We start from the raw sequence: 24,252 nt of genomic DNA, 5'->3' as shown, positions 1-24,252 counted from the left end.
ATGAGTGTTGATCTGTGGGAGGGTAGGAGGGCTCTGCACAGGGCCCTGGACAGGCTTGATCCAGGGCCCAAATCCAACAAGGTGAGGTTTAACAAGTCCCAGAGCTGGGTCCTGTACTTTGGCCACAACAACCCCTGCAGCGCAACAGGCTGGGGACAGAGTGGCTGGAGAGCAGCCAGGCAGAAAGGGACCTGCAGGGCCTGAGGGACAGCAGGCTGGACATGAGGCAGCAGTGTGCCCTGGTGGCCAAGAAGGCCAATGGCTCCTGGCCTGGATCAGGAATGGTGTGGCCAGCAGGAGCAGAGCTGCTGTGCTAGCATTGATCTGCCCCCAGCTCTGCACACAGACATTGCTGCTGCAGCTCCAGAGAAGGCAACACAAGGGGATCTCTGGAAAAATCTTTGCTGGGAGATCCTTTAGTTCTTTAAAGCCACATGGAGTGCAGCCCCTCATCGACACACTCTGTGGTCACAGGGAAGATAGAGGGAAACAAAATGATAAATGGCAAAACCAATGGCTTTTCTTTGTGGACAATATTGAAAAACTGAAACATGGGGGAAAACAGAACAAACCCATAACCAAACCCAAAAGAATTATCAAAGGTGATTTATATTACATGGCCTGTCCCTGCTGCAGCCCCGGCACTGCCACCCCCAGGGCTGTGCCCGGCCCCGAGAGCACTCAGGCCCTGCAGCAACACCAGGGCCACCAGGGCAGCGGGGCAGGGCCACGGCAGCAGCACTGGCAACACCAAGTGCTGCTGCTGCTGCTGCTGCTGGGCACAGCTGCTGGGCCAGCACTGATCTGCCCCAGCTCTGCACACAGACATTGCTGCTGCAGCTCCAGAGAAGGTAATAAAAGGGCATCTCTGCAGAAAACTCTGCTGGGAGATCCTTTAGTTCCTTTAAAGCCATTGAGAGCACAACCCCTCATTGACACAGTCTGTGGCCACAGGGTAGGTGGACAGAAACAAAATGAGAAATGGCACAATAAATGACATTTATTTGTGGACAAGATTAAAAACCTAAAATGAAAAGAGAAAGAACCTCCAAAATGAAACCAACATGTACTATCAAAGATCACTTTTATTACAAGTGATTTGCAGAAATTGGCCAGCAGATTAATGTTTCTGAAAGCATCCAGTCATCAGTCTCCACACTGCAGCCTTGAGCTCCTGGTTCCTCAGGCTGTAGATGAGAGGGTTCAGGGCTGGAGGCACCACCAAGTACAGAACTGACAGGGCCAGATCCAGGGATGGGGAGGACATGGAGGGGGGCTTCAGGTAGGTAAATATGCCAGTACTAACAAAGAGAGAGACCACAGCCAGGTGAGGGAGGCAGGTGGAAAAGGCTTTGTGCCATCCCTCCTCAGAGGGGATCCTCAGCACAGCCCTGAAGATCTGCACATAGGAGAAAACAATGAACACAAAACAGCCCAAACCTAAAGAGGCACTGACAGCAAGAAGCCCCACTTCCCTGAGGTTTGAGTGTGAGCAGGAGAGCTTGAGGATCTGAGGGATTTCACAGAAGAACTGGCCCAGGACATTGCCATGGCACAGGGGTAGGGAAAATGTATTGGCTGTGTGAATCAGTGAATAGAGAAAGGCACTGGCCCAGGCAGCTGCTGCCATGTGGGCACAAGCTCTGCTGCCCAGGAGGGTCCCATAGTACAGGGGTTTGCAGATGGACACGTAGCGGTCGTAGCACATGATGGTCAGGAGATAAAACTCTGCTGAGATGAAGAAGAAAATCAGGAAGACCTGAGCAGCACATCCAGAGTAGGAGATGTTGCTGGTGTCCCAGAGGGAATTGTGCATGGCTTTGGGGACAATGGTGCAGATGGAGCCCAGGTCGCTGAGGGCCAGGTTGAGCAGGAAGAAGAACATGGGCGTGTGCAGGTGGTGGCCGCAGGCTACGGCGCTGATGATGAGGCCGTTGCCCAGGAGGGCAGCCAGGGAGATGCCCAGCAAGAGGCAGAAGTGCAGGAGCTGCAGCTGCCGCGTGTCTGCCAATGCCAGCAGGAGGAAGTGACTGATGGAGCTGCTGTTCGACATTTCTTCTGTCTTGGCATGGGGATCTGTAAGAAAAGTAATCATGGAATAGTTGGGTTTGGAGAGGACTTGAAATATCCCAGCACAGCCTGGGGGCACTTTCCCCCACTGCCTGCCCAGGGCTCTGCTGCCTGGAGCTGTCCCTGCCAGCAGCTGCTTCCCTGTGCCCAGGGCTGGGCCCTGCCAGTGCTGCCAGAGCCCAGCCCAGCCCTGGGGGCTCAGCTCTGCCCTGCAGAGCCCTCCCAGCTCAGGCACTGCCCAGGGGCAGCTCTGGCTCCGCAGGCTCTGATGGCAACGTCAGAGCAACCCTGAGGAGGCTGGAAAAGCGACACTGATGTTGCCTGTGAGGGGCCCTGTACTGATTTCTGTCACTGCCTGGTTTATTCACATCTAAAAGATTTTTTGTTTTCTCAACCTGAAGTGAGAGATGAGGATTCATGTGGAATTTCCCATCCAGGCAACACAGAGCAGTAGATTAAAAAGCAGATTTTTCCCTTTCATGCAGCCCCTGCCTTGCTGTGCTCCATGTATAATCTACTTGGAAATGTTCTGCAGTTCAATGCCATGCTGGGAGCAGTCCTGAACAATGCAGCATCCTCCCCACACAAGGAGAACACTCCCAAGCCTCACCAGCTGTCTCCTGCCACCCAGATCTTGTCCCCCAGTGCTGGCAGCAGCTGCCAGGGCTGGCTGAGAGCTGTCCCTGGCAGGCAGCAGAGTCCCTGCCCCAGCACAGCGCCCTGGGCTGCAGGACCCTGCTCTGCAGGACAGCCCTGGGCACCCCTGGCTGCTCTGCACAAGAGACAAGCAGAGAATGTACTCACAGGCTCTGCAGGCATTGGCATGTTCCAGCTTGAAGAGATGGCTCCAGGAGCTGCAGCTGCACTGTCCTGCAGCCAGAGGTTCCTGTGCCAAGGGCTGGCAGTGATTGTGCCCCAGGCACTTCTCAGCCCCTTCCCAGCCCTGACTGATTGAAGCTCTCTGTGCCTCTGGGCTGTGCCCGCGCTGGCTGCAGGCAGTGCCCCAGCCCTGCTGGGCTGGCACAAGAGCTGCTCATCAAGAGAAATGTGCTTTTGAAGCTCTTCTTGGTGACCAGGAGCTGCCTCTGGGCCAGGAGCCCAGCCCAGCTCAGCAGCACAGACACAGCACAAGGACTTTAATCAGCCTCTGGGCCTTTGTGCTCAGGCCCTGAACATCAGTCCCTGAGAGGGAGCTGAAGAAACCTCTGCAGAACTCCAAGGCAGAATCCAACTCCAAAGTTTCTTGGACTTTTAATGGGTCCCAGTGAGGGACACGACTGAGCAAGTGTCCCCAGGCCCCAGGCAGGGCAGAGAACTGCAGGCAGTGATGACAGGTGGGGACAAAGAGAAGCCAAATCTTGGTGCCCTGGGGCACAGCAGGGTCTGTGCCAGCAAGGGCTGGGAGGAGACACCTTGTCCTGAGGCCCTGGGGCCTCCTGGCACAGCCCCAGCCAGGCTGGGCACTGTCAGCCCCTTGTGCTGCCCTCAGCATCCCCCCCTAGCCCACATCCCAGTGGCCTCAAGGATCTGCTGCAAGGAGTCCCTGGGGAGCCTTGCTCAGCAATGGCCCTGGGGGCTCCTTCATGCTCCCTGCAGGGACTGCAGCTTTTTCAAAGGACTTTGGCTTTGGCTTTTGCCTTGGAGTCTCTGAGAGGTTTGTGCAATCATGGCATCCAATTATCTGCTGTAATTAGTCCCTGGAGAGGCTTTGTCAGTAACAACACTCAGTGGGGCTCATTAATGCTTCAAGGTGCTTCAGTTTTTTATGCTACTTGGTGTTTCCCTTTGATACAGATTCTATGAGAAAGATTGTGCAGTCACAGCCTCCAATTATCTGCTGCAATTAGTCCCTGGGGAGGCTTTGTCAGTAAGGAGACTCAGTGGGGTCATTAATGCTTCAAGGTACTCAGTTATTTTAAGGTATTTTTTGTTTCCCTTTTCATACAAACTCTATGGGAGGTTTGTGCAATCATGGCCCCAATTATCTGCTTTAATGAGTCCCTTGAGTTCTTTGTACTGACACTCAGTGGAGCTCATTAATACTTTGAGATACTCAAGGTTCTTGAGGTACTTTGGATTTTCCTTTCCACACTGAGACTCTGAGAGGTTTTTGGTCAATCCTGGCCTCCAATTCTCTCCTCCAAGGAGTCCATGAGGAGCCTGTGTTGGGGATGGACCTCAGTGAGACCCATTAATGCTCTGAGACACTTTGGAGTTTTCTTGTGACTTTGACTTCTGGAAAGGTTTGTGCAATCTCCTCTCAGGCCCTGAGGTTCAAGGGCTCAGCTCCAAAGGCACCACAGGGCTCATTAGGATCAAGCAAGTCCTGACAAACCATGGCTCTGCCTTGATTTCCCTCTGCTCTCGTGCAGTTCACCAGGAAGGTTTCTGTAGTGGTTTTGGTGCACCAATATGAGATTTCTCAGCCAATGCATCAGTGTTGTGGGTTCACTGTTGGCTAATTGCCAGTGCAGTCATTAGAATATACTTACTCATTTCCTGCTGTGTGGCAGGATTAGGATAAAGGCAAAGTAGGCTCAAAACTTTAGAAGGTTATAAAGAAAAGTTTATTAATAGTAACTAAAAGAAACAGTAGTAAGAAACTGAAGAAAACTTACCTCTACCTACAACCTTTTCTTACTTACTGAGAATGTAAAGGGGCCAAACTTGATTTTGCAGTCAGTTTACCACATCTAGAATGGTCTTTCTTCAGTTCACTTAGGGAGAGGAGTCTCTCTTTCATGCTATGGAGACTTCTCCATAAGAAAACAGTTCTCTCATGGCTCTTAATTTCCACGAACAGCAGCCACCTAGAAAATCTGCAATAGTGAAGTCACTCCCATTTTTTCACAGCTTTTCCCACAGCTGTGTTTATGGGCAATGTCAACTTATGTGTTATTAGTTTAAAGATGAGCTGTTGAAGAGCAGAGGTTCTCTTCTGAAATCTGTTTCTGAAATCATCTTCATCTCTGGGAACAGAGGTCTTCTCTCACTGAGGGCACAGGATCTCATCACTCTGCTCTCTTTCAATGTTCATACTTCTAATGGGATCACAGCTACCCCAACATTTGCTTACTTTAGCACTGAGACCTTTGCTGAACAAGTCATCTCCCCATATTTTCAAATAGTTATAGGGAAAAGAGAGTCTGATATATTAATTACATCCTTCTCCACAGCTTTTCAAGAGGATTTCAGCCCCAAGATCCAGGCATCTCCTCATCCCTTCCATCTGGGACTCAACTTTCTATTCAGTGACCTCGGAGTTTTCATGTTGCTCCTCTGTGTGCCTGCACTTTGTCCTTTTCCCTCACTGGAGGGAGGCTGGAAGCACTGAAAGAGTTCATATCTCACCCGGGGCCTGCAGATGGTTCTGTGCCCCCGGCCGGGCTCGGTGCTTGCAGCCGGAGCTGTTTTACGATGGAGGTTTCTGCAGCGGCTGCGCTGGGGCTGTGTCAGGATGGGCCGCGCTGGGGCAGGGCCAGGATCTCAGCAGCCAGGCCAGAGCACAGCAGCAGCACGGCCGGGGGCCGATGGCTTCTCCTGCCCCTGCCCGGGGCTTGCGGCTGAAGCCCAAGGGTGGCAGAATCTTGGCCGAGCCGGCCCGGCCCGGGGCTGCTCCTGGGGCCCGGCGGATCCTGGCTGGGCCCGGGCTGGCGGCGGGGCAGGGCTCAGCAGGGCCCAGATGTTCCCAACTGCAGCCATGGCCCGGCCCGGCCTCGGCCCCGCGGCCTCCCCTGCCCTGCCCGGCAGCCGATGGGGCCTGGCGGGGTCCCTGGGAAGGGGCCCGGCCCCACGGCAGGAGCCGCCCGGCCCGGCCTGGCTGAGACAGGGCCGGGTCAGCCTTGTTACCTCTGTGCCAGCCAGAAGGGAAAGAGACCCTCCCAGGCTTTCTCATCTTTAACATGTGTCTTCACAGAGGCGTGTACAGTTTCCTTCATAGTTTAACAGATTGTCAATTCTCAAAGCTAATTACTGATTGGTTTTTTAGTCAGACACGGAGGAAACTGCTAGCAGCTTCTCTTAGGACATCACTTCCATGATGCAAAACCCTCACAACAGCACAGAGCACAGAGTTCCTTTGTCCATATGTATCGGTCATGTGTCCAAGTCCTCAAAAACCCTTCTTGGGAGATCTCTGGGCCCTTTCCAAGGTTTCTTCAGCTGAAAGCATTCAGCTCAGAGTCTAAGAAAATCACCAGAAGACAGGGCCAGCCTGACCTGTCTGTCCTTGCTACTGTTGTCTGGGACCAATCTTTGGATATATGGAATTGGGGAGGCCAAATTCTAATTTTGGCCATGGACCCTGGACATGAAGGTTGGTTCTTTTCCATAGGAAGGAAGGAACAGAGCCCCAGTGTTTGCCAGGCAGAAGAGAGTGACCACCAGAGGACAAGGCCAGCCAGAAGTGGCGGGTTTTTTTTCTGAGAGAAACCCTTGCATATAGGAAAATTTTTTGAGAGAATACCAATTTTGGGAATGGACATTTAAAAAGAGGGAGGGTTCTTTTCTATAGCAAGGAAAGCACGGAGCCCCAATGTTCCAGGAGCTGATGAGAGGCATTCCTTGACATTGCAACATCAGCCAGACCTGTCAGGTAGCCCTGGGAAGCCAAACCAGCCAGGTCTGTTCCATGTTCCCTCAGTTCCATGGGGCCCCACAGTGTCCCAATGGTCCCTCGCTTCCCTGAGGCCCTGAGGTGCCATAATGCCCCCTTGGTGACACCAGGCCCTGAATGGTCCCCATGGTCTCCATGGTTCCATCAGGCCCCACAGAGCCAGAATGGTCTCTGGGTTCCATGAAGCCCCACTGGGTCACCATGGCCCCTTGGTTCCATGGGCTCCAGTGGTGCCACAATGATCCCCTTGGTTCCATGGGGTCTCCACAGTGTCCCAGTGATCTCCATGGGAAGGGAAGAACCCAGCCCCAGTGTTGCAGGGGCAGTCACCAGAGGCCAAGGCCAGCCAGGCTTGATGGTACTGGCAGATTGTGCCTGGGAGCAACCCTTGGATATACAGAATTTTGGAGGTGGAATCCAATTTCAGACATGGACACCTGGAGGATAAGGATGGTTGTTTTCCATTGGAAAGAAACCATGGAACACTGATTACACAGTGACATTTGGGGATCTATGGGGAGCATTAGGGATTGTTTCTGGACCTTGTGACCCAACAGGAGCTCCTCTAATAAATGTTGCCTGAAGCTCCCACTGTGCCCAACACAGGAACCCATGTGAGTGCCTGGGACATCCCAGCCCTCTGGCAGCCTGGGGACTCCTGGGATGTCACCATGGAATGGCTGTGACTGCCTCTGACCACAGGGCTCTTTACCATCCTTTGGTAAAGGAGACCCTCGGAGGTCTCCATGGAGCCCCTGTCTCTGCCTGTCACATTCCAGCTCTGGAACAGCCTGGAGATTCTTGGAAAGTCCCCATGGGACCCTTCTGAGGGCCTGTGACAAATCTGATCCTTAGCAGGCAACCATCACCAGCCCCCTGTTGCTATGCTCAGTGCCTTGGCAGCTCCATGGAGACCCCATGCCAGGGGTGGTTGCCATGGCCACCAGGGCTGGCACCAGCTGGGATGCTCGGTTTCCAGGGGCTGGGCTTCAGGAATGGGATTCCCCAATTTCCTGCTCCTGCTAAAACCGCGCTGCCCTCGCTGCCCTCCCGCCTCCCATGGAAAGCACAAAAGGCAAAGATCCTGGGCTGGGAAAAGAACAATTTATTGGGAACTGCAATGAGATAAAGAACAAAAAGGAACATAAACAATAATGATAACAGAAGGGATAAATAAAACTATTTACAGAGAAAACTACAACATCAACAACTAGCTCTTCCTGGCAATGTATTTCCTCCTGTCTGGAAAGGACACCCTTCTCCTCAGGGAGAGAGAGAGAGAGAGTCCCTTTCCTGCCCCTGGCAATGACCTGAGGTGGGAGTGAATGTAATGACAGGGCCATGGCCAGACCCTCATGTTCTCCAATCCCACATCATGTCATTGGCAGGGGCAGGAAAAGGGACAGGTGTCTTCCCAGCATGGATCACAGGGAACATGGATCACCAGGGCTCTTCCCAACGTGGGGTCTCCAATGGGGGATAAAGCTGGAGCAGTGCATTCAACTCTTCCTGCAGCTGAGGCATGTGCAGGGCTTCTTTTACTGGTGCGTCTGTTGGTGTCTGCTCAAGTGAGAGCTGCTGGTGAAGCTCTTCCCACACTGGGGACACTCGTAGGGCCTCTCCCCAGTGTGGATGCGCCAGTGGGTGACGAGGGTGGAGTTGTGCTTGAAGCCCTTCCCGCAGTCGGGGCAGAGGAAGGGCCTCTCATCTGTGTGAATCCGCTGATGCTGGAGGAGCTGAGAGCTGGTGTGAAACCTCTTCCCACACTTGGGGCACTGGTAGGGCCTCTCCCCTGTGTGGATCATTTGGTGGACGATCATTTGGGTCTTCCTACTAAAGGTCATCCCACATTCCCCGCAGTTGTATGGCCTTTCCCCAGTGTGGATCCTCTGGTGGCAGATCAAGAGAGACTTCTGCCTAAAGCTCTTCCCACATTCCCCACACTCATAGGGCAATTCCCTGGTGTGGGTCTTCTGGTGGGAGATCAGGTTAGAGTTCTGGCTGAAGCTCATCCCACATTCCCCACACTTGTAGGGCTTCTCCCCGGTGTGGATCCGCTGGTGCCTGATGAGGTGGGAGTTGCGCTTGAAGCCCATCCCACAGTCAGGGCAGCGGAAGGGCCTCTCATCCGTGTGAATCCGCTCATGCAGGAGGAGATCAGAGCTGGTGTAAAACCTCTTCTGACACTGGGGACACTCGTAGGGCCTCTCCCTCTCCCCAGCGTGGATGCGCTGGTGGGTGATGAGGGTGGAGTTGCGCTTGAAGCCCTTCCCACAGTCAGGGCAGCAGAAGGGCCTCTCCTCAGTGTGAATCTGCTGGTGCTGGAGGAGACTGGAGCTGGTCTGAAACCTCTTCTGACACTGGGCATACTCGTAGGGCCTCTCCCCAGTGTGGATGCGTTGGTGGGTGATGAGGGCAGAGCTGCAGCTGAAGCCCTTCCCACACTCCCCACACTCGTAGGGCCATTCCCCAGTGTGGATCATCTGGTGGCTGATCAGGGTGCTGCTCTGCCTGAAGCTCTTCCCACACTCCAGGCACTTGTGGGGCTTCTCCCCATCATGAAGCTGCTCATGGGCCACCAGCTCCAAGCTCTGGCTGAAGCTCTGTCCACCTTCCTGGCTCAGGGTGGGTGTTTCCTCCTCAGAACACCCTGGGCTGGGTTTGGAGCCCCTTCTCCTGTGGGATCTCTGGGGCTTTTCCTCCACGTTGGAATTCTGCACCGTGGAGCCATTTATAATGGCCTCTTCCACGTGGTTCTGCTTTGGGGATTTTTCCTCCCTGGTCTCCATCCTCAGCTCCTTCCCTGGGGGAGGAAGGACAAGGAGAGGATGGGATTTGCCTCCGTGCCAGAGGGAAGGGGAAGGAGATCCCCCCAGTGCATCCCCAGCAGGACGGGGTTGGCAGCAGGGTTGTCCTGCAGCCGGGGGCTGTGCTGGGCTGGGAGATGGAGCAGGAGAGAGGGGGAAAGGGGCACTGACTTCCTCCTCACCTGCCTGCGTTTCCCAGGGCATTGTGTCAGTTTGAAAAGACAGGTGTCTGCTAAGGAAGGCAGGAGACTCCCTTGAAATGGAAAATGTTAATCCCTTCACTTGGAATTATAATTTTCAAAACAAGAGGCTGTCAAGCAAAGTCTTTGGGAATAGGAATAACAGTTCTTCAGAAGGAAAATTAAAAATACACATGCAGAAGTACTAAAACCTACTTACAGAGTAAGAATACGTCCTGACACCCTGTGGGTCAGAGTGTTGGTAGCACTCCTGTTAAATGGTGGTTGCAGTGCTCCTGCAGGGACAGGTGTGGTTCTGTTGGAGCAGTGATCCTGTAGAAGGGTGGAGTTTTCCTCTGAAGGTCCAGTTGTGGCATCGATTGGCCTGGTCTTCCTCTGGGATCCAGTGGAGCTGAAAGCTGCTCTTCTGGGAATCCTATGGAAGAAGGCTGACTCTGTTGTTCACATTCTCAGATTATATCCAGGTAGGAATGCTTGGCTCCTCCCTCTGGGCAGAGCTTCTCACAATGGGATGATGGAATTTTTATCAGTGACACTCAATGGCCCATTAACAGAAGATATCTCCCTGGAGGGAGGATTCATGTGGAAGAGATAAAGTAAACTGCTCAATTAACAGATGATAATTGCCCCAACTCTAACAGAGGGTAATTGAATACACACCCAGCTAAACCTGAGACACTGTTCCAGCCTTGGAAAGCAGGATTTGGTACCAGGATTCTTTAGGGAATGCAACCCTGATTGAAGGCAGTGATAGAATCTCCAGAGCCTGCAGCCAGAAATGGACAGTTGTGTGATACTCATTTCAACATCTTCTCTTTTGGAATTATTGACTAATGATTATTTGCTTTGCCTACCTAATATTTTTGTAATTTTTTGCAAATTTGCATTATCTAAATTACACTGTTCCTTAAGTTAAGTTGGTGTCTGTGTCTTTGGTGCGGGCCCTGCCCACTGGCGAAACAGGGCCCAATCCTGCCTAAGTGTTACCTGGGGAGACAAAACCCTCACTGCAAATGTGCCCCCTTCCTCCTTGTTCCCCACACTTCATGCACTGATCATGATGTCCTATGGTCTGGGCTATCCCTGGGGTCAGCTGGGATCTCCTGTCCTGGCTGTGTCCCCTCCCAAGCTCCCCCACACCCTCAGCCCCTCCCCAGCGTGGCCGAATGAGGGGCAGGACAGGCCTTGGCTCAATGCGAGCTCAGCAAGAACAAAACCATCTCTGCGTGCTCAGCCCTGTGCTCAGCCCCCGGGCCCGGCATTTCCTCCACTGCCACCCCTGAGCCCCCTTTCCCACCCCTCTGCCCCACGGCCACCGCAGCACTGGCTGACAATAGAAGCAATTCTGGGGCAATTCCAAGTTTCCTTGGTTCCTGCACAGCTCCAGCTCAGTTGCTGGCAGGTTACAATTAAAGAAAAGTGCAAATTTGGCCCAATACAGATATTATTAAAAGGAAGGGAAAGCTCTGTGTAGCTGTCACAAAGGTGACAGGGATGAAGAGAATAATGATTCTCACATTTGGCAAAAACCCAAGCCTGGGAATTCAGTAGTTATTTGGGAATATAGCTACTTGAGCTGGGCTTCTTGTGGGACTTTTAGCAGCCTTGTGTTCCTCACCATGTGGTGAATGAACCTTGTCAGTCTGCTGGTATCATTTGTTCCATTTCCTCCAGTGATTTTAACAAACTTTTCAAGGAGGGACAACAAAATATTTTCTTTACACTCCAGTCCCACAACAGCCATTTTCCTCATCAGTTCTCCCATAGGTCGCTCAGATGAAGCTGCATCCAAGTTTCCAAGAGTTCCTCCAGAGAGACCCACAACCTCCTCAGAGGAAGGAACCATGCTGTAGTCAAAGGCAACTGGGGTCAAAGAACAATGGCCTGAACTCAATGTGCCAAAATAATTTTGCAATCTGGTTAAGAAAATATTAGAGAGATGCCATTTGCCCTGGAGCAGGGCAAGTGTGACATTGTCCCCTGTGTGTGTGGCCTTCCCGGGGTGGGGGTTTTACACCTGAGCCAGTTTGGGTAAGGGGGGTGGTGTTCACCCCCTGAGCAGGGATTCCCCCACTGTTTCAGGTTGCAATGTAAGATGGAACCAAATGCATGTTTTCAATGCCCATCCCCATCAACTGCTGTAAACAGGTGGGGCAGTGTTCTTGATCTCTTATGACTCAGCCCTGATAACGCCCTCCAGGGGAGATATCTTCTGGGAATGGGCCATTGAGTGTCACTGCAGGACTGATCAAATTCCATCCTCCCATTGTGGCATGCTCCGCCCAGGGACAGGATCCAAGCATTCCTACCTGCATATAAGCTGAGCCTTGCAACACCAGGAGTAACTTGCCTACTGGATTCCCAGAGGACAAGAGCTCCAGAACCACCACTGGACCTTCAGAGGAAGACCAGACCCTTCTACAGGATCACTGCTTGGACAGAATCACGTTCATCACTTCAACAGGACTGCAGCCACCATTTAATAGGACTGCTGCCACCACCCTGAGCAGCAACAGGGTGTCAGGTTATATCCAGACTCTGTCAGTTTAAGGCAGTGTTTCTGCATCATTGCCTCGATCTTCATTTTCTTATTAAATTGTAATCCTGGTTTAGACCCTCCCCAGGTTTGCCTTCAAACAAGTACAAAATTCAATGTACTTATCCCTTGTTTTCTTCTCAAAACAGGATTTTCCATCCCTTAAACTTGGCCAGATGGAGGAGGAGGCTGTGAGGAAGAAGAAGGTGCCCCAGGAGCCCCAGGCAGGTGAGGAGGAAGTCAGTGCCTTTTTCCCCCTCTCTCCTGCTCCATCTCCCAGCCCAGCACAGCCCCCGGCTGCAGGACAACCCTGCTGCCAACCCCGTCCTGCCGGGGATGCACTGGGGGGATCTCCTTCCCCTTCCCTCTGGCACGGAGGCAAATCCCATCCTCTCCTTGTCCTGCCTCCCCCAGGGAAGAAGCTGAGGATGGAGACCAGGGAGGGCAAATCCCTGTGGCAGAACCTCATGGAAGAGGCCAATTCGAGTGGCTCCACAGTGCAGAATTCCAATGTGGAGGACAAGTCCCAGAGATCCCACAGGAGAAGGGGCTCCAAACCCAGCCCAGGGTGCTCTGAGGAGGAAAGACCCACCCTGAGCCAGGAAGGTGGACAGAGCTTCAGCCAGAGCTCGGAGCTGGTGGCCCATGAGCAGCTTCATGATGGGAAAAAGCCCCACAAGTGCTTGGAGTGTGGGAAGAGCTTCAGGCAGAGCAGCACCCTGATCAGCCACCAGATGATCCACACCGGGGAATGGCCCTACGAGTGTGGGGAGTGTGGGAAGGGCTTCAGCTGCAGCTCTGCCCTCATCATCCACCAACGCATCCACACTGGGGAGAGGCCCTACGAGTGTCCCCAGTGTCAGAAGAGGTTTCACACCAGCTCCAGTCTCCTCCAGCACCAGCAGATTCACACAGAGGAGAGGCCCTTCCACTGCCCTGACTGTGGGAAGGGCTTCAAGCGCAACTCCACCCTCATCACCCACCAGCGCATCCACGCTGGGGAGAGGGAGAGGCCCTACGAGTGTCCCCAGTGTCAGAAGAGGTTTTACACCAGCTCTGATCTCCTCCTGCATGAGCGGATCCACACGGATGAGAGGCCCTTCCGCTGCCCTGACTGTGGGATGGGCTTCAAGCGCAACTCCCACCTCATCCGGCACCAGCGGATCCACACCAGGGAGAAGCCCTACAAGTGTGGGGAATGTGGGAAGAGCTTTAGGCAGAAGTCTCTCTTGATCTGCCACCAGAGGATCCACACTGGGGAAAGGCCATACAACTGCGGGGAATGTGGGATGACCTTTAGTAGGAAGACCCAAATGATCATCCACCAAATGATCCACACTGGGGAGCGGCCCTACCAGTGCCCCGAGTGTGGGAAGAGGTTTCACACCAGCTCTCAGCTCCTCCAGCACCAGCGCATTCACACGGATGAGAGGCCCTTCCTCTGCCCCGACTGCGGGAAGGGCTTCAAGCACAGCTCCACCCTCGTCACCCACCGGCGCATCCACACTGGGGAGAGGCCCTGCAAGTGTCCCCAGTGTGGGAAGAGCTTCACCAGCAGCTCTCACTTGAGCAGACACCAACGGAGCCACCAGTAAAAGAAGCCCTGCACATGCCTCAGCTGCAGGAAGAGCTTCATGCACTGCTCCAGCTTTATCCCCCATTGGAGACCCCACACTGGGAAGAGCCCTGGTGATCCATGTTCCCTGTGATCCATGCTGGGAAGACACCTGTCCCTTTTCCTGCCCCTTTTCATGTCCTGTCCCTTTTCATGTCCCAATGACATGATGTGGGATTGGAGAACATGAGGGTCTGGCCATGGCCCTGTCATTACATTCACTCCCACCTCAGGTCATTGCCCGGGGCAGGAAAGGGACTCTCTCTCTCTCTCTCCCTGAGGAGAAGGGTGTCCTTTCCAGGCAGGAGGAAATACATTGCCAGGAAGAACTAGTCGTTGATGTTGTAGTTTTCTCTGTAAATAGTTTTACTTATCCGTTCTGTTATCAATATTGTTTTTGTTCCTGTTTGTTCTTTATCTCATTGCAGTTCCCAATAAATTGTTCTTATCCCAGCCCGGGATCTTTGCCTTTTGTGCTTTCCATGGCAGGCGGGAGGGCAGCGAGGGCAGTGCAGTTTTAGCAGGAGCAGGAAATTGGGGAATCCCATTCCTGAAGCCCGGCCCGTGGAAAGCGAGCATCCCAGCTGGTGCCAGCCCTGGTGGCCATGGCAACCACCCCGGTATGGGGTCTCCATGGAGCTGCCAAGGGACTGAGCATAGCAACAGGGGGCTGGTGATGGTTGCTATGGAAACTGACCATAGCAACAGTGGACTGGTGATGGTTGCCTGCTAAGGATCAGATTTGTCACAGGCCCTCAGAGGGGTTCCATGGGGACATTCCAAGAATCTCCAGGCAGTTCCAGAGCTGGAATGTCACAGGCAGGGGCTCCATGGAGACCTCCCAGGCGTTTCTGGGATGGTAAAGAGCCCTGTGGTCAGAGGCAGTCACAGCCATTCCATGGTGACATCCCAGGAGTCCCCAGGCTGCCAGAGAGCTGGGATGTCCCAGACACTCACATGGGTTCCTGTGATGGGCACAGTGGGAGCTTCAGGCAGCGTTTATTAGAGGAGCTCCTGTTGGGTCACAAGGTCCAGAAACGATCCCCAGTGCTCCCCATAGATCCCCAAATGTCACTGTTGAATCAGTGTTCCGTGGTTTCTTTCCAATGGAAAACAAGCATCCTTATCCTCCAGGTGTCCATGTCTGAAATTGGGATTCCACCTCCAAAATTCTGGATATCCAAAGGTTACTCCCAGGCACAATCTGCCAGTACCATCAAGCCTGGCTGGCCTTGGCCTCTGGATGGCTGCCCCTGCAACACTGGGGCTGGGTTCTTCCCTTCCCATGGAGATAACTGGGACACTGTGGAGACCTCATGGAACCAAGGGGATCCTTGTGGCACCACTGGAGCCCATGGAACCAAGGAGCCATGGTGACCCAGCGGGGCTTCATGGAACCCAGAGACCATTATGGCTCTGTGGGGCCTGATGGAACCATGGAGACCATTGGGACCCTTCAGGGCCTGGTGTCACCAAGGGGGCATTATGACTCCTCAGGGCCTCAGGGAAGCGAGGGACCATTGGGACAATGTGGGGCCTGATGGAACTGAGGGAACATGGAACAGGCCTGGCTGGCTTGGCCTCCCAGGGGCCACCTGAAAGGTCTGGCTGATGTGGGGATGTCAAGGGCTGCCTCTCATCAGCTCCTGGAACACTGGGGCTCCATGCTTTTCTTGCTATAGAAAAGAACCGTCCCTCTTTTTAAATGTCCATTGCCAAAATTGGTATTCTCTCTAAAAATTTTCCTATATGCAAGGGTTTCTCTCAGAAAAAAAACCTGCCGCTTCTGGCTGGCCTTGTCCTCTGGTGGTCACTCTCTTCTGCCTGGCAAACACTGGGGCTCTGTTCCTTCCTTCCTATGGAAAAGAACCAACCTTCATGTCCAGGGTCCATGGCCAAAATTAGAATTTGGCCTCCCAAATTCCATATATCCAAAGATTGCTTCCAGACAACAGTAGCAAGGACAGACATGTCAGGCTGGCCATGTCTTCTGGTGATTTTCTTAGACTCTGAGTTGAATGCTTTCAGTTGAAAAAACCTTGGAAAGGGCCCAGAGATCTCCCAAGAAGTGTTTTTGAGGACTTGGGCACATGAGCACTACATATGGACAAAGGAGCTCTGTGCTCTGTGCTGTTGTGTTGGTTTTGCATCATGTAAGTGATGTCCTAAGAGAAGCTGCTAGCAGTTTCATCTGTGTCTGACAAAGAAACCAATCAATATTTAGCTTTGAGAACTGACAATCTGTTAAACCACTAAGGAAACTGTACACGCCTCTGTGAAGACACATGTTAAAGATGGGAAAGCCTGGGAAGGTCTCTTTCCCTTCTGGCTGGCACAGAGGTAACAAGGCTGACCCGGCCCCGTCTCAGCCAGGCCGGGCCGGGCGGCTCCTGCCGTGGGGCCGGGCCCCTTCCCAGGGACCCCGCCAGGCCCCATCGGCTGCCGGGCAGGGCAGGGGAGGCCGCGGGGCCGAGGCCGGGCCGGGCCATGGCTGCAGTTGGGAACATCTGGGCCCTGCTGAGCCCTGCCCCGCCGCCAGCCCGGGCCCAGCCAGGATCCGCCGGGCCCCAGGAGCAGCCCCGGGCCGGGCCGGCTCGGCCAAGATTCTGCCACCCTTGGGCTTCAGCCGCAAGCCCCGGGCAGGGGCAGGAGAAGCCATCGGCCCCCGGCCGTGCTGCTGCTGTGCTCTGGCCTGGCTGCTGAGATCCTGGCCCTGCCCCAGCGCGGCCCATCCTGACACAGCCCCAGTGCAGCCGCTGCAGAAACCTCCATCGTAAAACAGCTCCGGCCGCAAGCACCGAGCCCGGCCGGGGGCACAGAACCATCTGCAGGCCCCGGGTGAGATATGAACTCTTTCAGTGCTTCCAGCCTCCCTCCAGTGAGGGAAAAGGACAAAGTGCAGGCACACAGAGGAGCAACATGAAAACTCCGAGGTCACTGAATAGAAAGTTGAGTCCCAGATGGAAGGGATGAGGAGATGCCTGGATCTTGGGGCTGAAATCCTCTTGAAAAGCTGTGGAGAAGGATGTAATTAATATATCAGACTCTCTTTTCCCTATAACTATTTGAAAATATGGGGAGATGACTTGTTCAGCAAAGGTCTCAGTGCTAAAGTAAGCAAATGTTGGGGTAGCTGTGATCCCATTAGAAGTATGAACATTGAAAGAGAGCAGAGTGATGAGATCCTGTGCCCTCAGTGAGAGAAGACCTCTGTTCCCAGAGATGAAGATGATTTCAGAAACAGATTTCAGAAGAGAACCTCTGCTCTTCAACAGCTCATCTTTAAACTAATAACACATAAGTTGACATTGCCCATAAACACAGCTGTGGGAAAAGCTGTGAAAAAATGGGAGTGACTTCACTATTGCAGATTTTCTAGGTGGCTGCTGTTCGTGGAAATTAAGAGCCATGAGAGAACTGTTTTCTTATGGAGAAGTCTCCATAGCATGAAAGAGAGACTCCTCTCCCTAAGTGAACTGAAGAAAGACCATTCTAGATGTGGTAAACTGACTGCAAAATCAAGTTTGGCCCCTTACATTCTCAGTAAGTAAGAAAAGGTTGTAGGTAGAGGTAAGTTTTCTTCAGTTTCTTACTACTGTTTCTTTTAGTTACTATTAATAAACTTTTCTTTATAACCTTCTAAAATTTTAAGCCTACTTTGCCTTTATCCTAATCCTGCCACACAGCAGGAAATGAGTAAGTATATTCTAATGACTGCACTGGTAATTAGCCAACAGTGAACCCAAAACACTGATGCATTGGCTGAGAAATCTCATATTGGTGCACCAAAACCACTACAGAAACCTTCCTGGTGAACTGCACGAGAGCAGAGGGAAATCAAGGCAGAGCCATGGTTTGTCAGGACTTGCTTGATCCTAATGAGCCCTGTGGTGCCTTTGGAGCTGAGCCCTTGAACCTCAGGGCCTGAGAGGAGATTGCACAAACCTTTCCAGAAGTCAAAGTCACAAGAAAACTCCAAAGTGTCTCAGAGCATTAATGGGTCTCACTGAGGTCCATCCCCAACACGGGCTCCTCATGGACTCCTTGGAGGAGAGAACTGGAGGCCAGGATTGACCAAAAACCTCTCAGAGTCTCAGTGTGGAAAGGAAAATCCAAAGTACCTCAAGAACCTTGAGTATCTCAAAGTATTAATGAGCTCCACTGAGTGTCAGTACAAAGTTCTCCAGGGACTCATTAAAGCAGATAATTGGGGCCATGATTGCACAAACCTCCCATAGAGTTTGTATGAAAAGGGAAACAAAAAATACCTTAAAATAACTGAGTACCTTGAAGCATTAATGACCCCACTGAGTCTCCTTACTGACAAAGCCTCCCCAGGGACTAATTGCAGCAGATAATTGGAGGCTGTGACTGCACAATCTTTCTCATAGAATCTGTATCAAAGGGAAACACCAAGTACCTTAAAATAACTGAAGTACCCTGAAGCATTAATGAGCCCCACTGAGTGTTGTTACTGACAAAGCCTCTCCAGGGACTAATTACAGCAGATAATTGGATGCCATGATTGCACAAACCTCTCAGAGACTCCAAGGCAAAAGCCAAAGCCAAAGTCCTTTGAAAAAGCTGCAGTCCCTGCAGGGAGCATGAAGGAGCCCCCAGGGCCATTGCTGAGCAAGGCTCCCCAGGGACTCCTTGCAGCAGATCCTTGAGGCCACTGGGATGTGGGCTAGGGGGGGATGCTGAGGGCAGCACAAGGGGCTGACAGTGCCCAGCCTGGCTGGGGCTGTGCCAGGAGGCCCCAGGGCCTCAGGACAAGGTGTCTCCTCCCAGCCCTTGCTGGCACAGACCCTGCTGTGCCCCAGGGCACCAAGATTTGGCTTCTCTTTGTCCCCACCTGTCATCACTGCCTGCAGTTCTCTGCCCTGCCTGGGGCCTGGGGACACTTGCTCAGTCGTGTCCCTCACTGGGACCCATTAAAAGTCCAAGAAACTTTGGAGTTGGATTCTGCCTTGGAGTTCTGCAGAGGTTTCTTCAGCTCCCTCTCAGGGACTGATGTTCAGGGCCTGAGCACAAAGGCCCAGAGGCTCATTAAAGTCCTTGTGCTGTGTCTGTGCTGCTGAGCTGGGCTGGGCTCCTGGCCCAGAGGCAGCTCCTGGTCACCAAGAAGAGCTTCAAAAGCACATTTCCCTTGATGAGCAGCTCTTGTGCCAGCCCAGCAGGGCTGGGGCACTGCCTGCAGCCAGCCCGGGCACAGCACAGAGGCACAGAGAGCTTCAATCAGTCAGGGCTGGGCAGGGGCTGAGAAGTGCCTGGGGCACAATCACTGCCAGCCCTTGGCACAGGAACCTCTGGCTGCAGGACAGTGCAGCTGCAGCTCCTGGAGCCATCTCCTCAAGCTGGAACATCCCAATGCCTGCAGAGCCTGTGAGTACAACTCTGAGTAATTCTGGTGCAGGGGAGGTGAAATGCTCATGGAGTTCTGACATGCTGAGGGGTTCTGATCAGTCATAGAATATTTCCAGGGCAAGGGTTTTGTTCAAAATGAGGAAATTTCCTAAGACTAGGTATTCAGTTTACTACTACTGGAGAATGGCAGGGAGGAGTAGATACATATTAAACGTTAATTCTGAATTATTGATTATGAATTTTGACAAGAGCTTCAGACATCCGAACTGTTGCTTTTAGTGATCAATGGGTTCACAGGAGATCCCTAATGTGCTTTCAGCCACTCTGCCCATGGACAGCAGCAGCATCACCTTTGCTGGAGCCATCAGGCTCAGTCTGAGCTGTCCTTTCTCCAAGCTGCAAACAGAACCTGCCCCCAGCCAGTGCCCTGCAAACAGGCAGGGTTCTGTAGGGCCAAGGAGAGTGCACAGAGATTTGGGGTCTGTGAGTGCTGGCAGGGAGAGATCAGGCACAGGGAAACACCTGCAGGAGGGAAATCTGCAGGAGGCAGAGAGAAGATCAGGCAATGAGAGAAAACAAAGCCCAGCAATGCTGTGGCAGGGAGAGTTTAGAGATGCCCACAGGAGCCCCTGCAGTGCAGCCCCTCCCTCTGAACAAGCCCCCTCCCTCCTGTGGCCCAGCCAAGCCTCTGCCCTCAGGGCCGGGGCTCCAAGGCGTGCAGCCCCTCCTGTGCAGGCAGAGCTGCAGCAGAGCCGTGGGGCAGCTCTGCAGCCCCGGGCCCAGTTCCCTCTGCAGAGCACAGGGCTGGGAGCAGCTGCCCGGCCCTGGGGGCTCTGGCAGGGGGCACAGCTGGCTCAGGGTGACGCTGTCCCCAGGGCCCGGCTCTGGGCAATGCTGTCAGTGCAGCCAGGGAAGGAGCTGCATCTCCCACAATCCAATGCCATCAGAAGGACACTTGGAAGTCTCCCTGAGATTTCAGTCCAAGCTGGGAGCTTCAATCCAGGGTGCAAACCTGTCCTAGAGCATCTCTGAGTTATGAGACTGATGGGGAAAGGCAGAGGTGTTGTGACACTGAAAATGCTGCTGGGTTGGTGAAATGAGCAACGTGAGTCCTTGGCTACAAATGTGGAGCTGGGCTGTGGTGGAAACATCTGCTCTCAGCAGTACCTGGTGATCTTTAAGGAAAACTTGAGAGTGCACATATCATCCTATTTGAGAAAAGTGAAAGCCCAGAGAAACTTCAAAGAGAATGAAGTGACACAACATCTCCCCTCACTTTCCACTCATCATGTTGCCTCAGGGAACTCACTGTATTCTCTCTGAGGGGAGCAGAAATGCTCAGAAATCCTGATATCCAAGAATGCCAGGAGAGATGTGGGGGAGAATAAAAAGAAAACCTCAGAACCCTTGAACATAAAAGTGGGTCTGTGTTATAGAGGACGGTGAATAGGAAATGGAATTGATTTTGGTTACAGGTATGTCTCCTAAATGTTTACTGTCCTTTTCTCCATGAACAGGTGCCCATGTGCAGCACCAGCAAATGTCCAACAGCAGCTCCATCAGGCACTTCCTCCTGCTGGCATTGGCAGACACGCGGCAGCTGCAGCTCCTGCACTTCTGCCTCTTGCTGGGCATCTCCCTGGCTGCCCTCCTGGGCAACGGCCTCATCATCAGCGCCGTAGCCTGCGGCCACCACCTGCACACGCCCATGTTCTTCTTCCTGCTCAACCTGGCCCTCGCTGACCTGGGCTCCATTTGCACCACTGTCCCCAAAGCCATGCACAATTCCCTCTGGGACACCAGCGACATCTCCTACACTGCATGTGCTGCTCAGCTCTTTTTTTTTGTTTTCTGCGCAACTACAGAGTATTTCCTCCTGACCATCATGTGCTACGACCGCTACGTGTCCATCTGCAAACCCCTGTACTATGGGACCCTCCTGGACAGCAGAGCTTGTGCCCACATGGCAGCAGCTGCCTGGGCCAGTGCCTTTCTCTATTCACTGATTCACACAGCCAATACATTTTCCCTGCCCCTGTGCCATGGCAATGCCCTGGGCCAGTTCTTCTGTGAAATCCCACAGATCCTCAAGCTCTCCTGCTCAAATTCCTTCGTCAGGGAACATGGGCTGATTGCTGTTAGTGCCTGTTTGCTATTTGTTTGTTTTGTGTTCATTGTTTTCTCCTATGTGCAGATCTTCAGGGCTGTGCTGAGGATCCCCTCTGAGCAGGGACGGCACAAAGCCTTTTCCACCTGCCTCCCTCACCTGGCCGTGCTCTCTCTGTTCATCAGCACTGGCACAATTGCTCACCTGAAGCCCCCCTCCATGTCCTCCCCATCCCTGGATCTGGCCCTGTCAGTTCTCTACTCGGTGGTGCCTCCAGCCCTGAATCCCCTCATCTACAGCCTGAGGAACCAGGAGCTCAAGGCTGCAGTGTGGAGACTGATGACTGGATGGTTACAGAAACATTAATCTGCTGGCCAATTTCTGCAAATCACTTGCAATGAAAGAAATCATTCATACTTCTTGTTGGTTTCATCTTGCAAGGTCTTTTTCTTGGTTTTACTTTTTTCATTTTGTCCATTAAAAATGTCATTGTTTGAGCCATTTCTCATTTTGTTTCTCTTCACCTTCCCTGTGGCAACAGACTGTGTCTATGAGGGCCTGCGCTCTTTGTGACTTTAAAGGAACTAAAGGATCTCCCAGCAGAGTTTTCTGCAGAGATGCCCTTTTGTTGCCTTCTCTGGAGCTGCAGCAGCAATGTCTGTGTGCAGAGCTGGGGCAGATCAGTGCTGGCCCAGCAGCTGTGCCCAGCAGCAGCAGCAGCAGCAGCACTTGGTGTTGCCAGTGCTGCTGCCGTGGCCCTGCCCCGCTGCCCTGGTGGCCCTGGTGTTGCTGCAGGGCCTGAGTGCTCTCGGGGCCGGGCTCAGCCCTGGGGGTGGCAGTGCCGGGGCTGCAGCAGGGACAGGCCATGGGCACTGCTGGGGCAGCGCTGACGCCTCAGGCCAGGCCCTGGGGGCTCCAGGCTCCTTGCCCAGGCTCTCTCAAGAACACGGCCAGGCCAATGCTCAGCACAGAAACCCCCGTCAGCAGCCCCAGGCTGGCCGTGGGCAGGCTGGGGGCAAACAGCATGGCTGGGGCTCTGCAAGGGCCCTGGGGCAGACGGGAAGGAGCAGCAGAGCAGGGGCTGATCCATGCCCAGTGCACTGCACAGCCCTGGGCAGCATCCTGCTTTGAGGAATCAAACAAACTCCACAGCTTTTGTGAAAGTTGTAAAGCTGGTATGTTTATTACAGCGCTGGACACATTTGGGAATCATTCCCCTAAAATGACATGCGTACCTCTGGGTTCTCCAGGTTCCCTTTTATCTCCCTCTCTAATACATAGGCCTGCAATTTCACTATAGGTTTATATGTGTTCATTCCACTTATTTCTTGTGACAATTGCTGGTAATTCTTCTTTATCAGAAAGAACTCCTGGGTCAGGTTGCCCTGCTCTATCTGCCACCCCCCCCCCCCCCCCCCCCGCCCTCTTGTCCTTCAGCTGAAGCATTCCCTCCAAGCACAGGCCCTTTGCAAGAACAGGCAGTCAGACTAAACAGCAAGCTACAGACCTAACTCAAAGATGTACATTTCCCCTAAATCAAAATGGATTTCTACTCTGGATATCTTCCACTCATCCTCATTTCCCCCTTTCCTAAAAGGAATAAGTAAATTATTTTACTTAATTCAAATTCCTATGACAATCAGTGTGCCTTAGTGCTTTACCATGTACGTTTGATAAGGAGGTTAACACAGCTACTCGCTGTAGTATTCTCCAATTCCAAATTAACAATAAAAAGGAGAACCCTAAACTTACTCCAACTAATATTTACAAAACTACAATAGGATGACACAAGCTCAATAAAGATTCCATTTGCAGTTGGTGACCACCCAAAGATTACATCCCACCAGTGATGATCTGCATTTTGTTTTATACTTTGCAGAATTCTGGTTATTTCTTTTGTATCATGTTGGACAGTAATTAGGGTTTTCTCTCCACTTTCTTGGGTTTTCTTCAAGATCTCTAGTAGCTCTATGGTGTTTAATTAATTGTTTTACCAATGTGAGGTCTATTCCAATAGGAGTAGGTGACAGTCTGTGATATATTTTGTAATTGGTTTTAATCAACTGGTGGGATGTCACTGGAGCCACCTACAAAAAGTCACACTCAATAATCTTAACAAAATTAAAAATACAGAAATTAGAATGATTTCTACTGGACAAAATAACATTGTTATCAATTTTTATAGTAGCACAGGCAGTTCTCAGGCACACACAACCTTTACCAGTATATACAAGGGCAGTTTTCTGATCAGTGACTGGATGAATTTCAAAGTGGCAAATACTCTGTTCAGTGTCTAGACACACATCCTGGGCATTAATAGTATTGCTTTCACAAATGAACCCTAGTTGTTCTCTAGTAATGCAGGATTCTAAGTTTACTGTTTGCCACTTTTCATTCACCTTTCATGCCCACACTCTATGTTCTGAAGGGTAGAGCACAGTTTTTTCATGATTTAATCCTAGTGCAATGACGGGATGGATAATGTAAACAGTGGCATTATGTATGGTAAGCACAAAGGCAGTGGCCACATTAGAAGCAGGATCATAGGTGAAATTTACCATAGTCCACCTGGATTGAAACTTTCTTTCAAAATCAATCGCATTATCCCAGACAATTTTCCGAATTTCAGCTGGAAAATTACCTTCACCCCCTTCCCATATGATCAGAGCTGCTGCTGCCTGCATCCGTAGCTGTGCTTGTATACAGCTGAAAGCTAAAGACACATTATCTTGAACTGTACTAAGTGCTTCTACTGTTAACTTGTGGTCTTGGTCCCTGGCCTTTTCCCACTTTGGCAGTATTTTTGAAATCTGCCACTGGCTAGTTCCTAATGCCAATAGAGATGACTGTAATGGCTGTTTCAATTTTGTTAGGCCACCTGCTGCAGTGGCCAGCTTATTCATCATTATTTCTGAATCAATTCCATTTAAAACTC

General features: G+C 52.2%; 1 protein-coding gene across 1 annotated transcript in view; it reads left to right on the top strand.

Annotated features, from left to right (window-relative positions):
- LOC143692441 (uncharacterized) overlaps positions 1-24,252 on the top strand; it is a 351,032-nt gene that overhangs the window by 254,274 nt on the left and 72,506 nt on the right. The window contains exon 8 of the mRNA XM_077172674.1: positions 12,956-13,751. Coding sequence (XP_077028789.1) covers positions 12,956-13,751 — 796 coding nt within the window. The remainder of the gene's footprint in view (positions 1-12,955; positions 13,752-24,252) is intronic.

This window comes from Agelaius phoeniceus, assembly GCF_051311805.1.
Source record: "Agelaius phoeniceus isolate bAgePho1 chromosome W unlocalized genomic scaffold, bAgePho1.hap1 SUPER_W_unloc_1, whole genome shotgun sequence".
NCBI lineage: Eukaryota > Metazoa > Chordata > Aves > Passeriformes > Icteridae > Agelaius > Agelaius phoeniceus.
This window is presented reverse-complemented; position numbering and strand designations above follow the sequence as displayed.